Here is a 17316-nt window from a genome sequence, read left to right on the forward strand (position 1 = left end):
GATTAAGAGGCAACACCATTTCTATAAAGTCCGACCTCTTATTAGGGTACAAAATATGTTTGATTGAGAGACAGAATATTTCTATAAAATCCCCTGAGTTTTATCTCAACAAAAGCTGCCTTCAATCATTTCAATATCCTTTGCTGGATCAACAGTCCCAAATTATTGAATTACTTCTTGGAAACTGACCTTTATGGCATTGGACGTTCCAACCAGTTCCTAGTATCGCTTTTGGTTGACTCATGCTACCGCATTATTCGGCCTTATTATGCACGGATTGTGTCGATCTAATTGTGTTTTTGGTCCTTTATTTTTTCGGTTGACTCATTGCCCCCAGCTTTCCTTCTGATGGATATTTTTTGTGTTCGTTATTTTTTCTGCATTTTATTGTGTGCCCACGTGCAGGCCCAAAACAAATAAAAATAGTTAACTATTTGGATGGGAAACCAAAGCCCTGCTGGGGGTCTCAAAAAAATTTGGCTGCCCCTGCAGTGGTTTTTTTCGGGGGTTTTTGGTGACTACTGTGGTGCCTTTTTTCCTCTTCACTTTTCTATCTTCCAGGGAAATCTTTGGCCGAACACGTGCACTGATTTCTTATCGCAGGCCGATCATTTAAGGTTCCAAAACTGTAGATTAGCCCAACGCACACAAAGAGGAGAAAGAGGAAAAATAAAAATAAAATCAACCTGACCCTGGCAGTCCATTGTCTCCCAGCCAAATGTTCAAAGGGGGGTGGGAACGATCGTGTTTGTACACGTGACGACCTCGTTTCGCTCGCAGCAGGGTGTTACGGTCGAAACTGCGGCCCCGTCACGTCACGTCCCTCGATCCATACACCTAGCCATCTATCTGAAGACCAACTATTTATCTACCCATAATGCCACAACGTGAGCAACTTGCAAACGTGAAAATTTCACACATGTGCGATCGATTGGCAGCGGGAAAAGCCCACCGATCATTGAGGTCTTCCCTCCCTACGAACTCCGCAGGTCCAGTTACACCGGACAGGACTTGCCACACCCACAGGACCTTCCACACCCTCGCGGACCAGAAGATGTGCTAACTGGCCGAATCTGTTACGGTATTTCCGTTTACATTTTCCGTGGTCAGCAGCGTGAACATCAAACGAGGCGTGCGAAAAATTCCGTTGAACGTAAAACGATCTGCACTTGAGCTACATCGACGGGATGAGATACAAAGATATAGTCCCATGTGTACAACACTTAGCATAACAATAACAAGGAATCTGTAAATATATTCCAAGCCTTCAAACCAACACGAATTTAAGATGACCTTTAAAAAATACAGAGGAAGAAAGATAGGTTTTGAAAAAAAATTTTATCACCATTGACTTAAATTAGTCAACGATTCAGAAACATAAAATGATTTTTTTAAAGTATTTTTTTTTTTTAATTTATTATAAATGTGAAAGAATTTAAAATTCATATTAGTTTTGAACCAATGGAATGATCCAAAGTCTTTAGCAACCATTAGTCACATTCTTTGAATCAATATAGAGGGTATTACCCATACTTATTTACGAATATGATCTGGTGGACCTACGTGGCGGTTTCTTTGGTTTTGTAATGATAAAATAACACAGACTCTAATCAGTGTGGTGATGCACAACACATGTGGGGTCCTTTGTATCATCGAATTACACAGAGACATTGCACTTTGGTTTTATATTTGGTTTTTACTTTTTAGTTTACAAATTAGTATGTGGGATGGTGTGTCGCATATGCGGGAGGCGAGTTCCAGGAATCGGGTGGCCATTGTCATTGTTGGTTTAGGATATCATCGGAGCCACAAGGAATCCTGTTCCTCGGTCCCCTCCCATCACTCAGCACGCACGTGCAGGGCACAAAAGGGGTCGTAATTGACGATTTAACTGAATGGTCCCGGAACCTCCCCTGACCAAAAAAAAAAAAAAACTATAACGATATGTGAGCCCTGTCCAGGGGTTCGAGGGATATGCAGATTCGATAACACCCAGCAACACGTGCAACACCACAGTGTTAAGCTGTTGATCGAGGCGTAGACAGGTCTCGGTTCTTTTCTGTCTCTGCCCCTCGGAGGCGTCACTTGGCCAGGGGTTTGTCTGGGTTTACAACCCGAGGACCTCCTACTTGGACCCGGGGGACTTTAACAATCCGCTAAGGAGGTCCCAGCTGGGGTGTCACGCACAAATCTTGTTTATATCGATCATCAGGTGGGGGAGGGATTGCTTAATGTGTGTCTTTTACATTCAAACTGGAGAATTATTCTAACGAACTGATCTACTAAACGAGGGGGTAAGTGATCTTCAAATTACATACTGGCAAAACAATTGTCCCACCAAATTGTAAGCAATAAAATAGTAACATATCTCTGATATTGTTTTGTATTTTACACTCAAACTAGAAAAATATTCCAATGAAGTTATCTACTAAATGGTCTTCAAATTAAATACAAGTAAAACAATTGCTTTGCTAAAATGTACACTCCAAATTAGTAAATATTGTCAATTATATGCACTCAATATGGTTGAACTTCAATTAACTTTCTTTAATTGTACTTTGAAACTACTCATAATCCATGTCCAAAAATATTTATCATAACAATCTCAATTTCGAAATATGTAAACAACAATGAAATATCAACTTTGTCTAAAATGCAAAGCTAAACCTATTTTTATAAAATTAAATATACTAAAACCTCTTGTTAATAAGTTGTTCATAAAGGCAGATCGTTACTTTTTAATGAAATAATAATGTATTCCTATGGAAATATCCATGGATGGTTGCTATTGTCGTCAACATAATATGGCTTTTAATATTATATTTAAGTGGTGCTACCTACCTACACCCAGTTTTGTGTTGTAGTTTATTATTATTTGTATCTTTCTTATGGGTTAAGCCGCAAAACAAATAAATCAAATAAGCGGTAAGCGAACTTAATTGATAATAATTGAAAAGATATATTTTAAACTGTAGAAAATCCAATCCAACAAAATGTTTCTCTTGTGGTGTTCAACGAAAATGTTTATTTTTAAAGATTTCGTTTAATAATGTGAAAAAATATATTAAGTGGCAAATAAAAAAGTCAGAATATTAGGTTTTATGTTTTTTCTTTTATTACTATTAAAGCTGTTGTTGTTTTCTTTTACAGACTAAATCTTAATAAACTATTAAAGCTTGTGGTGTGCTTATTATCTAGGTAAAGCTGTTATCACAGTGTTAACGATTCAATTGGAAGACATGATTCGTTGTAGCAGGAGTTGCTGATGGAAGACAGGATTCGATGTTGCTGATGATTTTGCAGATGGAAGACAGGATTCGAAGTCGCTGCTGATGATGTTTTATATGACGAATTACCAGGGACGCCACATGGTATCTTGAGCTGGCTTGGGGCTGGCGGCAGATTCAGAATCCTCGGCATCGCTGTGATATCCCGAGGAGGCGGGGCTGAGTGGGCGTTGGGCGGTAATCGGGGTAGTGGGTTGAACCTGATCGGCCTGCAGCATGCGCTGGAACTCCACCCCCAAATGTGTCATCACCGTCTTGCCCACATTAACACTCATGGCCGGAGTGCAGGCCATCACACGGGAGATTTCGCTGACGGCGTTCATGTAGCCATTCTTGAAGCTATCCATCGGGAGTGGGGAAACTGGCGCCTGCTGCTCGACGACCTGTTTGCGCATGAAGACAAGTGCCGCCTCCAACATCTCGGCCTTGTCCATTCGCAGGATGGCATCGTCGCCCTGGAACTCGGCCACCAGTGTCTTCAATGTGTCCAAACACTTGTTCATGCGGGCCCGCCGCTGGCGCTCCAAAAGGGGCTTCTTCACCTTCAAATAGTGCTGGGTCTTCGAGACGAAAGTGGACTGGTTGCTGGTCTGTGGGGCCATTTTGTAGTTTATTTTATGTGAGTTCTGTAGTAGTGAGCTGAGCTGAACTGTACTGTTTGCAGGATGCTGCTCGAATGATGCTGGATTCCTCGACTGCACCGGCTTTTATACCCTCAGCAGCCGCAGCAGTGAAGAGAAGGTCCTTTCTGGAGGACCTGCTACCTGCGTACCCACAGTAGAGATCTGTAAATCTTATTGCTGTGCGTGCGTGGGAAAGGAAACTGAAATCGTTGTGCAAAGAATGAGTTTTCATATTGCTTTTCTTTGGGTTCCTTTTTGCGTTTTATTCCTTTCAATTGTCTAGCCAAGGAGTGTGGGTCCTGGCGACGCTTTGTAACTGCAATTAAACCGTAAAATGCTGGCCAAGACGTGAGAACGTGGTACACGGAATTGGTCCCAATTGTCTGCGACAAACTGATTCGGTTTGGGCCAGCAAATGAAAATCAAACTCGGTAAAATTGTAATTGTCATGTTGTGGCTTACTGATCTTAGGCTTTTTGAGAGGAAAGTGGGAGGATCATTTAGACCCTTTATAGGATCATTGCCAGTAGGCAAGGATCTATGGGTCGTAATGTTTTTTATATTAATCCTTAATTTCTCAAATCACTTATTTTATTACCTTTATTGAACTAAGTAACCCCAAAATAAACATCTAGTTTAATAATACCAATAAATTTAATTATTTTTATCATTTTACTTATAAAAAATGATTATTTTGATCAATTGAAAACAAGCTAGCATGAGTACCACAAATTTGAGAATATACAGTACTTAAATCCTATAATTGCATTGAAGTAATTTTAATATCCAATTTATTACAAACAAGCACTTAAATACATTTTCTAGTCAGGTTTTTTGGGACCCCTAACTAATCACTTGCTTCCCCATAAATCTTGGACCAATGCTAGGTGCCATCAACCCTTAATGCAAACCCCAATCCTTATCCCAGATCCAATTCGAATCCCGAGAAAGTGGCAGTCACCGTTGTTGAGGTCTTGAGGGGTCTTTCGGTTTGTTTTGCTCGATTTTCATATCGTGAGAACCGCTCGAGACGCGTCGTGTGTTTCCCACGCGATGTGCACACCTGCCATTTAAGACGCTTATATGGTTACGATTACAGGCACGGATACACGGAAAGAAACCGAGACACAGATACTCCATACAGACAACCACTTGGCTGTAAATACACAGAAGCAACAAAAACCAGATGAGGGCACACATTTATCTGTCGGCACACATTTATTGCGCCGGCGCGACGCTTATTATCAGCCCAAGTAGCGATCGTCGTGTGACTGACTGCCGACTGCCTGATGGACTGACGGATTGACTAACTGCTCGACTAACTGACGGATTGACTAACTGCCCGACTGACTGACGGACGTTCCGACTGATTACTGCCTGCTTTACTTTAGTTTTTCACTCTTGTCGCCGTCATTGACGATTGTTTAATTTAAATTGCCGGCTACCAGTCGGCGGGCTTAATGATTATAGCCAGGCCGTCAGAGTTTCCAAGTTCCAAGGAACTTGTACGCAATAGTTATTTGTACTTTACGACATGGGCTAATTGAACGAACGCACCCGCAGAAGAAGTTTAACGAGCCGTCTGTCATTGATTGGAGTGGAGTCTCGGAGTCGGGGAATCCGAGGACCCAGCTTGTCAATGGGCAATCAAATCATTAATGTCTCCAAGGTGAGTGAGAATCCCCAGTAGCCAACTGACAGCCACTGGATGGATTTCAATGATCCAATCCTTTGAGGGATTTATGCCCGACCACCAGTTGGTTTGTCAGGTAAATGTCGCTGGCAAATGTTTGCACAGCCATAAATTAGCCAGACGATAAGTGGACAATTGTTGAGAGACATAAGCACTGAGCCCACAATCCGTGGGATGCTTAGAATAACTCAGAGTTAGCTTCGAAAAGAATGGTCACTTCCTGGTGTTAATGCCATTGTTCTGGCCTTAAAATGTACATCCATGGGAAAAATAGCCGAGAAGTTGATGGGAGAGCGAACATCTTTTTTACTTTCGTTTTTTCTCATTTAATTTTTTCTCTTATTTATGAGATTAAATATTTTAAATTAAGGCGGTGTTTATAAGTATTTAGTTTATTTTTCTGATATAAAAACAAAGATAATTTTGTATTGATACACACAACAAATATTTTTAAATTGAACTTATTTTACATTACCATTTTTGTATAAAACTGTATATTAAAAATAATTAAATTGAACAAATTTGCTTGTGTTTAGGCATGATCTTTAAATTCTTATTGTAATTGCCTTATCTTGAGGTAATAAACTGTACATAAGATTTCCAAATATACAGTCTGGAAATATGACACATTTTTGATTTTAATTTTTGTATTTTTTTTTATGTTTAATAATTTTGATTTTAGTGATTTGTGTAAATATACCAAACAATATTTAAAAACGTTATGACTAAAATAATTTTAAAATTATTAGGGAAAATAATAGAAGATGGTTATTTGAAAGTTTTGTGTTAAGTTGTTTGTGGTATTTAATATATGTTGTGGTTTTTATGATTTGGTTGGGTGCCTACCAATTGGACTTGTGGTTATGGGTACCATTTATTTTTCAATTTCCTGTTTTGCTTAAACCCAAGTTTTATTAAAGGTGCCTGTTTGTTGGGCTGGGGTTCCTCAGGGACTGTTGTTCAACCATTTTTGGGTGTGAGAATGGTTGGGTTTTCTGAACCCATATTGGCTTTTTGTGTTTGTGGGTTGGTGGGTGGATTTTCTATGTATTGAAACCCGACTGGGGCATCCCACCATGGTTTGCTGTTTAGGCTTTAATAGAGGACTTTGGATCGTGGGGGTTTTTGGGGCCACTGTGGTTCCCATCGATAAATCATCTTGGTTTGTCCGACCACAAATTTTTAATTGGGGCAATATGCGTGTCGTTTTTTGTGGGTTGGTCCTTGGGTTGGGTTTTAGATCGGCTCAGCCTTTTTTGGTTGTTGTCGGGATTTGATATGTTTCAGGTATTTTTTTGATTTTTAACAGCCGCCTGTATTCCTGTGGGCTTTTTTGTGATGATCGCCGTATGCGCCCGCTTAATTTAGACCTTTGGGGTATAGGGCTGGTGGGTTTAGTACTGGGATTTGTGGAAGTAATTTGGTGGCCTTGACCCTTTGTGTTTGGTGGTTATGGGCCTGAACCAGTTTGGGTGCTTATTAAGTTTTACTATGGTTTGCTCAACTGTTTTATTACTGGTTTTTTTTGGCCTATATTTTAAAATTATTTTTAGTTAGTTTGAAATTATTGTTTGGTTTTTTGATATTGATCGCTAAATTAACTTAAAAAAAATCTGTTTTTTATCACCACTTATCTCTCCATATCATTTCAATCCACTCAATCAGCTGAACCATTTAACATTCAAACATAATTGACTCCTCGTAAGCAATCAACATCAAACCCACTTTGTTCGCAGCTCGTGCAAAGGAACAACCCTCATGCGAAACCCACCTCCCAATTCCCGGCCCACAGACAACAAACACTCGAAATTATAAACCCATATAAGTTGAATTAAAAATCTATCTAGACGCCACCGCAAGTGAAAGCACCTTGCTCTGACGAGGATTAAAATATCGGCGGTGTTCCAAACACGTGACTGACCCGCGTCCCAATCAGAGGAGCAGCACTTGTCCTCCGCCACGCGCTTGGCCAACCGCTGAGCTTTCCAGGCCCAAAAGCAAACATCAATCAGGTGGAAAGCGATTGGGAAACAAACGCGTGACCCAACGGCGGGCGAAGCAATTAACCAAAGTTGAACCAACTCGTCGGCAGCAGCAACAACATCAGCAGCAAGTGCAATATGTGTCAAAAGGGGCAACATCATGAGCAACAACAGCAACAGCAACATCAACGGCAACAAGGAACAACCACCACCAAGGCAACGAAATGAGCGGGGCTGTGGCCTAAATTGCAAACAGCTGCCACTCGAACCGTGGGATACTTTTTCCCCTAGCCTCAAAAACATCGAGATATACGCTAAGGATAGGGGAAGGAAGGCCCTTGTGCTGTCGAACCTTATCCATGGGAACCACAACTGCTCAACGCTCTCAATATTTATTCTGTATTGAAACAGAAAAAATGAGGATGGTTGAAAAAAAACAGGGACGACAGGAGTGGGGGAAAAAACGAGATTATCCTGCACGTGTTGAGCTTGCTGCGGTGTTCCTTGCGCTAAAAGCGTGGCAGGCGAACGTTGGGTTGATATTTCAGATGATGATGCTGCTGCTCCTGCGCGGAGTTTGCACATGTGGCGTGCACATGTGGCACTTGTTGTTTTGGGTGGTTGGACTTTTGGGTGGTGGTTGTCTGCCTGGGTTGTCCTATAAAAGCGCGACACTTGCCATCAGCCCACAACAGTTGCAATTTGAAAGCCAACGCGTAAAGAACTCAATTTTAAAAAGTGAATTATACACACCCACCTCAAAACCATGTCGAAAGTTAAGAACTTATTAGCCAAAATGCTGCAGCGTTTTGCCAAAAACAGCTCACATAACGATAGCCAACGGTACGATAGTCTGGAGGAGATTGCCCAGAATCAGGCCAACGAGAGGATGTTGATGGAAACTCAGACGGGAATGGAGGAGCACCTGGTCATCTGCTTGGAGACGGCTGCCGGCAGCTTCTATTGGCATTCACAGTAGCAACGGGAGGAGTACCAGCAACATCACCTGTAACTGCAGCAATCTAAAGAGAAACTCTGCTGAGAACCAAAAATATCAGCTTTAGTAATGGCCGCCATGTCAACAACAGCAATTATAGTAAAGAAAGAAGCAACAACAGTAGTCAATTTATTTGCAACAAGAAAAGCGACAGCAGCAACTCCTCAAAAGATTCAGTAGCAGCAAAACAAACTGCAATTATTATTGCAATGTCAACAGGAGCATCCAGCAACTTAGCCTGCAGCAACACCTCCAAAAGCGATAAGCACAAGAGCAACATTAACAACAATAGCGAACACTAAACTAACCGCAGAAGCAACTTGGCCAATAAAATCTACAATAACTTGTCAAAAAATGAGAATACCAGCCACAAAAACAGTAGCAGTCACATAAACTATAACAATCCATAGCATCTTAAGAAATCAAAGCATCGATGACAACAAAAGGCAGCCACCACAACAATCTTAGGAGAACAGCAGCAACATCAGCCAAAGCAACAACAACATGGGCCAAAAACCGGTAGTTAGATGTGACCAAAACGACTGAATGGATGAATGAATAATACAAAACATATCATTCGGTGAATGAATGGAGCTGCCGAGCGATCGTGCGAATTCAGTTGCGTGCCAGCAACAAGTATCCATATCCAACTAGTCTTAAGGATGCAACTCAGACATCCACTCCAGTTGGAGACCCTCGATACGTGTTAATGATAAAAATAAAATACATTTGTGATATGAACTCAAGCTAGTTAGGTTAGAATAAATGTTATTAGCTTATAATAAATAAAAACATAATGAGAAAATCAATTAAAATTATATCTCTACTATTTGGGTAACTTGATTATTTGTGTTCATAGGAAAAAAAGGCCAATTGGATTCTGATTAATGGGAAAATCACATAGTTGTTGTACACAACCAATCTTTTAGGCCGATTATTAAAAATCACTTACAAATGTCTTGGACAACCTTTAATGATATCTATTGTTAGCTTTATAAAATCACATAAGAAAATTAACTGATTGGTGATTGTCATTGGTAAAAAAAACTCTTTGTTGCGGAAAGTTTTTCAAATTTGGTAAAACCAAACCTAACCGATACCTTGCCTACTTAATCAAACCAACTAATTGGCAAAAAAACTACATTTGTTAGTTTTCTAATAACAATCAAATTTTTCAGATCTTTTCATAATCGTAATACCTGTAAACAATGGTTATCTAATTTGTTTTTGGTATTTCAAAGATCAATGTTTATTAACCAAATTATCAATTATTAAATCCAAAATTATAACACATTTTTAAATTTGACTTTTTACAAAAAAAGGTCACTAAACAAAGTTAATTATTTTTTTCTGCACCTATTTAAAATCTTACGAAACCAAATGCAAATCAAAGCTAAACCTTCTTATGCTGACAATATCCCCGCATATCCGGGCATCAACGCTAATCGCAGCAAATGATAATCGCCGCCCTGTCATTCCGCACAAAATGGTAATTTCCTGTCGCCGATTCTCAAGCTTCGGGCTTTAAAAAATTTAACTCTTTTTTTTTGCATTTCATTCGATTTTATTGCGCATGCGTGGCGCGCAGCAAGCTTCTGTTGGGGCCCTTTAGCTTTTGTTTTTTCTTTGCTGCTGCTCGCGTCTGTCGCGCGTTTGGCGTGCCAAGCATGCGCACACATATTCAATTACACGGCAGCAACATCGCCAACCCAGCAGCAACATCAACAGCACAGCAGCAGCAGCAGCGATTATAGCGATGCATTGACAATAAGCCAACCCCGTTGCGTGCCCAAATGGTTGCCCCTATTTAATAAAAAAGAAAAAACAACAGAGAGCTGGCCATGTGCAGCTCGAAAAATTTTCTCACAGTCGCCAGAAAATTGTAACGGCTTGTTGTTCAGCACACTCTCAGCACGCAGCGTACACACACTTCCTGCCAGACCAACAACAACAGCAGCGCTGCTGTTCTTCAAACCGGCCACGTATATTGTTTATATAGTTAACGAATGCGATACATTTAATCTTTAGTGTGTGTCAATTTGCCGTACAGTCATTTAGTTTGCATGTCCCTCGTCGATCCATCGAACCATCCCTTTTCTGGGTCCCACGATGATGATGTCCCGACGTGAGCAGGAATACCATACGCGTATATGTATGCCACTTAGCGCAGTACGAACCGATCCGATCCCCGGGCCCAAGTGTTCAACAGAAGCTACAATTCAGCATTCATAATTGACAACAGCAGGAGAGAGGGAGAGGGCAGCTATAGGGCCCACGATGGACAAGAAAAAATTAAATAAAATAAAGGGCAGGTGGTAGTTTTTTCAGTCCTACCCGTGACTCGCACAAGCATCTCGGTCAGATTTACAGTGGTTCAAATAGAGTTCAAAATCGGCATAAAATTGCTAAGGGGTGACAAATTTTTTTTTTTTTTAATTTTAACGAAATTGTATTTCCATTAATTTTCCATTTCTCAGTTTTGTGGAAATTCTTAAATACCAAAATGTTTCTCATCGCTTCACACATCAATGTACAGAAAACCCCTCAGATTATACTGCATTAGCATTCACGAACCGTATATTTTTCCAAGATTCAGGTTCCCACACACCGTCACAGCAGCCGAAAATTATCCGTAGCAAGTACAAAACTGGACACGGAAATCCGTAAAATTCAAAGTACCAAACCTACATGGAACACCTTCCGCAAAAAGTCCCTACGAATTTACAACAGCCCATAAATTCAGATTCCCACGCATCGAAAAATACTAGCAAGTAGAAGGCAGGCATCGAAAAATCCGTAAATTCGGAACCTGCAAATATACCTTTTACAAAGGTCCTAAAATTGCACACAACTCGGAAAACCCCTAGAACTGCATACCGAAAATTCTTATTCCCACGATCTCCAAGACAGTTTCTGAAATTAACCGTAGCAAGTAGTGAACAGGCCTCGAAAAATCCGTAAGTTAAAGATTCAAGACCTGCAAGAAATCCCTAAGAGAAGAGCCCTAAAACTGCACACATCCCTGATTTGGAAAATCCCATTTTCAACATACCAAAACTAACATTCCCACGATCGTTAAAAGCAAAATATACCCAGCAAGTAGATAACAGGATGCGTAAAATCCATAGTCCTTAATTTTCACGTAGGTGGAAAATCCTTGAAAACTTTATTCAACCAAGGCACCCACAAAAATTCCCGCATGTGTTTCATCGGTTTGGCCCACTGTGCCATGTGCATAAGGGCTCGAAACTCGGAGCTCGAGCTCGGGACTCGGGACTCGCACTACCTCCGATTATAACTTATAACACCAACGAGCGAGAAAAATCTTGTGGGAAACTTGAGGGCAAAGTGTTTCCCACGATTCGAATGTCAGTGGAAAGGAAAACAGAGAAGCAGCATGTGCAACCACCGTCGCACCACCACCACTGCACCATCGCATCTTCATCCCCTGCCAAGACTGACTTACAGCAAACACAGCTGTAGACGTTATAATAGGATTGAAAATGCGTTTTATTGCCCTTAGCAAAATATTTTAACTTTTAATTAAAAATTTTAAAATTAATACAGAGTAATCTCTTTTATGGTAAAGATATTTATGAAAAGGTTAAAAATAACTAACCTTAAACACACATTTTTTTAAACAGAATTTATCTTGTAAATTCTACATTACAAAATAAAATATATGTATTGTGCATGAAAAAGAATGTGTACATTATGAAATTATGACCCAAATATGTTAAGGAAATAAACTCAATTAAAATTCAATTTTTGAAATTTCACTTTTGGCTCAATTTCTTTGAAAAGATTTTAAAACTGAAGACATGAAGCCTGTTTACAAATATTTTAAAAAGTTTTATTACAAGAATCATATTTTTCTGAACCTAGCTGTGGTCCAAACTTGTTTGTGGAGAAAAACCCACCACCGAAAATGCAGGCGAGAGGATCGTGTCCCAATGACTGAGTGAGAGTAGTTTGCTCGGCAGGTGGTGGTTCTGGTTCTCCGGAGGCATTGCTACTCTCTTTTCTCTCTTTCTCCAAGCAGCGTGCGCTGAGCACGAGACGCTCTCGCGGCGGCACGTGCAGCTATAAAAGCAGCGGTAACCGGAGACGAGGGCAACATTTCCAACGCAATCGTTGTGCAGTCAACATCTCAGGATACACTCCTCCGAAAGGTCGAAGAAGTTCTTCAACAAGTCATTCTACAAGTTACCAAAACTCACAAACAAAAAACAATGGCCACCAAATACGAAATGTCCAAGACCTATCAGTACCGCAAGGTGATGAAGCCTTTGCTGGAGCGGAAGCGTCGTGCCAGGATCAACAAGTGCCTGGATGAACTCAAAGATCTGATGGCCGAGTGTGTTTCCCAGACGGGCGATTCCAAGTTCGAGAAGGCCGACATTCTGGAGGTCACCGTACAGCATCTCCGCAAGTTGAAGGAGTCGAAGAAGCAGGTTCCCGCTAATCCCGAGCAAAGTTTCCGTGCTGGCTATATCCGGGCAGCCAATGAAGTGTCCCGTGCTCTGGCCTCTCTTCCCCGAGTGGATGTGGCCTTTGGAACCACCCTGATGACCCATCTGGGCATGCGTCTCAACCAATTGGAGCAGCCGATGGAACAATCGCAGGCCGTCAACACGCCTCTTAGCATCATCTGCGGATCCAGCTCCACTTCCAGTTCCTGCTCCAGTGCCAGCTCCTGCTCCTCCATCAGTCCCGTCTCCAGTGGCTATGCCAGCGACAACGAATCCCTGCTCCAGATCAGCAGCCCCGGTCAGGTGTGGCGCCCCTGGTAGAGAGCAGATCTAAATAATCCCAGGACTGAATCCCCCGACGGGCAATCGAGCAATTGGAACCGCAGCTTTAGAAAATGCTTTAAAATGATCCTCATTTATTTGTTATGTTACCAAGTTTTAGGTTTCTAAGTTAAGTCTGTGATAGGGACGCTTTATTAACTTTTGTCTTAACTCAATCGAGCAGAAGTCTGTTTTTTACTCTACATATATACAAATGTTTACCAGCTAAGAGATCTCAAGTATACATCAAGAAAAACTACAAAATGAAAAGAAATACAAAACAAAATATGAAACGAAATTTAACAATTGTCTTAATACTTGGGGAAATCTTATTTTACAGCTCTCTCCAATAAGATACATTGGAAATTAATATTTCAAGAATATTTTCAATTGGAAAACAAAAGTACATCCTGCCAAATGGCTGATCGAAAATATTTCCCATATTTATTTATGTTAAAACAAGATGTTATTTCAATAAATCATATATGCTAAAGTCAAACAAACCAAATATTTAATACATACACGTTTTCATCCAATAAAACATAATTGTAGGGCGCACTTACTTATTTAATACATGTTTAAATAAATGGACTTTTTATAAATTATGTTCATTATCTTAAAACCCATCATTATTTTTAACGAGCAAAAATAATAACAAGTTCCAATTACAAGTTCAATGTAATAATAAAAACATGATGCCCTGATAAGCACTGAGTTATACAATTTTACAATTTTTTAATTTAGGTTTTGGATTAATTTCTGCAAGCCAAAGTAATCATTTAATACTCTTAATAGCTATTTTAAAACCTACTAATTTATTTTAAATATCTGTGGTAGAACACTTTATGAAACACTCTGTAATCCGTTGCTTATGTATCTAACCTTTTCATATCTATAAACATACTGTTGGAAAAATACATCATTGAACAATGACTATTCCAGGATGTTTCAGCAGATTGCAAGCCAATAAGATATTCTGTAGAAAGTCATTCCAACCTATAACATCTTAAATTGAAAGTGTTTGCACCCCTTATCAGTATATAATTAATAAAATATTCAAGAGACCGATAAAGGTAATACAGGTATGCTATTCCAAATTGCAGTTCGGAACACATCTAAGGTACTTATCCAGTAATACATCCCTCCCAGTATTTCCTTTGGAATTAATCAATCAAATATTACTATTGGCGGTTGCAAGAAAGGTCCAAGCATTTATGTCTTGTTAACCGCTAATTCTCAAAATACGGTATGAAGTGTAAACATGCCTCCCTTCACAATAATCAATGAAATGTTACATATTAATGGGCGTCTGAAGGTATCTCAAGATTTTTGCCCATCCCTTATTCATTTGAATTAGTCAAATCTTAGGGGGTTGCAAGGGAGGGATATAAATCCTATATGTATGCATTGTATTTCGTTAAGTTAAGTTAATGTCCTATTTAACATCTTGTTAACCTTTGACTTTCAAGTACTTTAAGAAGTGTGCATGTCGTGTGTCCTTTATAATTAATGAAATATTGGTTGATCGCTTTTTTAATGATTTAGATATATCAGGTAAGCACCCAGGTTCCTATCCTATTTTACATACTTTATACTATAGTAATATTAGATTACAAAGCACTTTAGATATTTCAAGATGTATATACCACTGACCGCTTGAATAAATAAGTCAATTAAAGCCACCTATTTCATCGCATTAATGAATTTTACATAGAGGTAATCTCAATACAACCATTAATTAACAGTCAATTAGCAATCTAATAATGGTTTAAGACAGTTTTGGTTTTTCAAGACTCTTATGTAACTATTATATTTAAATAATTAATTAAATATTAACACATACTTGGGTTGTTTCTGAAAGGTAAGTTTACCCTTCTACTTTAAATGTTTTTTATATTTAACTCCCTAAGATACTTATGAAGTGTGAACATCACCTAATCAACGAAACATTGCTTTCCACCTATTAAATGCCAATTAGGGGGTAGCAGGGAGTCAACGACATCCCAAAGGTAGGCATTCCGGCACATGGCTCACCCTGGGCAATAAGTACTCAACCTCAGCCACGAGTCAAGCACGCGGGGCACACTTTCTGCGCCCGTTTGACCCACGTCCCCCTGCCAACCAACCACCCATCGAAAACCGAACAACGATCGAGGAACAACCAAGGCGACCCGGCACGAAGCCAATATGCCACATCCACTAATTGTGTCCAATAAACACTCGTCGACGGGGCAGTGTGGGAACGGAAAGAGGAGATCTCGAGGTCGGAGATCGGGGCAGGAGTAGGTGCATTATGCCATCATCGTCTGCAGGCATTGATGAAACAATAAGCGAGTAGATGGCACGGCAGGATAACAATGGCAGGGCAGCCCACGCACAACCAGATCCCCACCTCCTCCTCTTCCCGATCCCATGTACCCATATATGAAGCAACTACCCATTCCAAGCGACAGGATGAGGCAGTGAAGTATGCATTAAGGATAATAACACCGGCCCAGAAAGCAATGCGAACAGCCAAAAACAGCGACAGCTGCAAAAATGTGCCCTGATCCTTAAACTCGAAAAAAAAAATGAGAAGCGGAGCGGAGCGAAGCATGTGGCCAAAAGGGAAAACAAACGAGAAAAAATTGTGTGAGAAACTTACTTTCAGCTCGGTTCCCACGCCACGAGCCACAAGTATTGTCCTCCGTCCTCCGAAATTGCAGCTGTTCCTTGCAAAAGAGACGGCATGAGCGGGCTTCAGCCCTGAGAGCAAAAGAGAGGGCAGCAAAGGTGCGTACCAGAGGGTGGATTTCAGGGCCCAGGGAGCGGTATAAAAGGGCAGGGCTCGTCTGAGCAGAATATCACTCACTATTCCGCCATCGAGCAGGCAACAACCAGCCAAAAGAGAAAATATTTAAACAATTTTTTAAAAATTCTTAAAAACTACGTAACGTACACAACCAATTCAAAAATGGAATACACCAGCAAGACCCAGATCTACCAGAAAGTGAAGAAGCCCCTTTTGGAGCGTCAGCGACGTGCCCGCATGAACAAGTGCCTGGACAACCTGAAAACACTTGTCGCCGAGCTCCGAGGCGATGATGGCATCCTGCGGATGGACAAGGCCGAGATGCTCGAGTCGGCGGTGATCTTCATGCGCCAGCAAAAGACCCAAAAGAAGGTGGTCCAGGAAGAGAAGTCCCTTCCCCTGGACAGCTTCAAGAATGGCTACATGAATGCCGTCAACGAGGTGTCACGTGTCATGGCCTCCACACCTGGCATGAGCGTCGACCTGGGCAAATCGGTGATGACTCACCTGGGCCGCATCTACAAGAACCTGCAGCAATTCCATGAGGCACAGAGCAGCCAGGAATCCCTCCAGATCTCCATGGACTGCTCTTCGTTGGACAAGGCGCCCCTCAGCCCCGCCTCCTCTGGATATCACAGCGACTGCGATAGCCCCGCCCCCTCACCACAGCCCATGGAACAGCAGCCCCTGTGGCGCCCTTGGTAAAAGGGATTAAGTGGCAGGAGGTGGAGTGGCAGGACCAACCAACAACGCATCTGTGATAGCCCAACTGTGATGGCAACAAAATAGCAAAATGAAAAACAATTAGCAAAACAAATATAAACCAATTTTAAACGAAAATCAAAACAGCTTATTTATTTGGGTTTTTTGGGAGGGGAAACAATTACCTTTCAGTCTTTATTTCAGCACTCCAGTTGGCAATTGGAATCCATTTTAGTACTTCCGAATAGAAAATATGAATTTACCGCACAATTTGAAAATGGGAAAAGGTAAACAAAATAGACCTTTTGTTTAAGCGGTTGAAAAATATTAGGTTCAAACTAAATTTAAATCAATTGATTAATACCGGATACTAAAAATTAAGTAAGGTAAAATCAAATTAGAATAAATAAACAGAATTGATTACAAGTTATTTTTATTTTTATCATTT

The 17316-nt window shown here is 40.6% G+C and overlaps 4 protein-coding genes across 4 annotated transcripts; 3 read left to right on the top strand and 1 right to left on the bottom strand.

Moving 5' to 3' along the window:
* Window positions 1-3092: 3092 nt before the first annotated feature.
* Window positions 3093-3979, bottom strand: LOC108050972 (enhancer of split m5 protein). The gene has a single exon (XM_017132890.2). The coding sequence runs from the start codon at window positions 3887-3889 to the stop codon at window positions 3353-3355; it is 537 nt and encodes a 178-aa protein (XP_016988379.1). The 5' UTR covers window positions 3890-3979; the 3' UTR covers window positions 3093-3352.
* Window positions 3980-8267: 4288 nt separating this feature from the next.
* LOC108050977 (enhancer of split m6 protein) lies at window positions 8268-9372 on the top strand. Its single transcript, XM_017132895.2, has one exon. It carries the CDS (start codon window positions 8352-8354, stop codon window positions 8562-8564), a length of 213 nt encoding a protein of 70 aa, XP_016988384.1. The 5' UTR covers window positions 8268-8351; the 3' UTR covers window positions 8565-9372.
* Window positions 9373-12704: 3332 nt separating this feature from the next.
* Window positions 12705-13673, top strand: LOC108050968 (enhancer of split m7 protein). Its single transcript, XM_017132886.1, has one exon. It carries the CDS (start codon window positions 12815-12817, stop codon window positions 13373-13375), a length of 561 nt encoding a protein of 186 aa, XP_016988375.1. The 5' UTR covers window positions 12705-12814; the 3' UTR covers window positions 13376-13673.
* Window positions 13674-16236: 2563 nt separating this feature from the next.
* On the top strand, window positions 16237-17001 carry LOC108050974 (enhancer of split m8 protein). The gene has a single exon (XM_017132892.2). The coding sequence runs from the start codon at window positions 16329-16331 to the stop codon at window positions 16869-16871; it is 543 nt and encodes a 180-aa protein (XP_016988381.1). The 5' UTR covers window positions 16237-16328; the 3' UTR covers window positions 16872-17001.
* Window positions 17002-17316: the final 315 nt, after the last annotated feature.

The sequence above is a fragment of the Drosophila rhopaloa genome, unplaced genomic scaffold (genome assembly GCF_018152115.1).
Source record: "Drosophila rhopaloa isolate 14029-0021.01 unplaced genomic scaffold, ASM1815211v1 contig_178, whole genome shotgun sequence".
Classification (NCBI taxonomy): Eukaryota; Metazoa; Arthropoda; class Insecta; order Diptera; family Drosophilidae; genus Drosophila; species Drosophila rhopaloa.

Excerpts from the sequence above, each read along its gene's own strand:
- LOC108050977 (XM_017132895.2), top strand. The coding sequence starts at position 8,352 with ATGTCGAAAGTTAAGAACTTATTAGCCAAAATGCTGCAGCGTTTTGCC.
- LOC108050972 (XM_017132890.2), bottom strand. The coding sequence starts at position 3,889 with ATGGCCCCACAGACCAGCAACCAGTCCACTTTCGTCTCGAAGACCCAG.
- LOC108050968 (XM_017132886.1), top strand. The coding sequence starts at position 12,815 with ATGGCCACCAAATACGAAATGTCCAAGACCTATCAGTACCGCAAGGTG.
- LOC108050974 (XM_017132892.2), top strand. The coding sequence starts at position 16,329 with ATGGAATACACCAGCAAGACCCAGATCTACCAGAAAGTGAAGAAGCCC.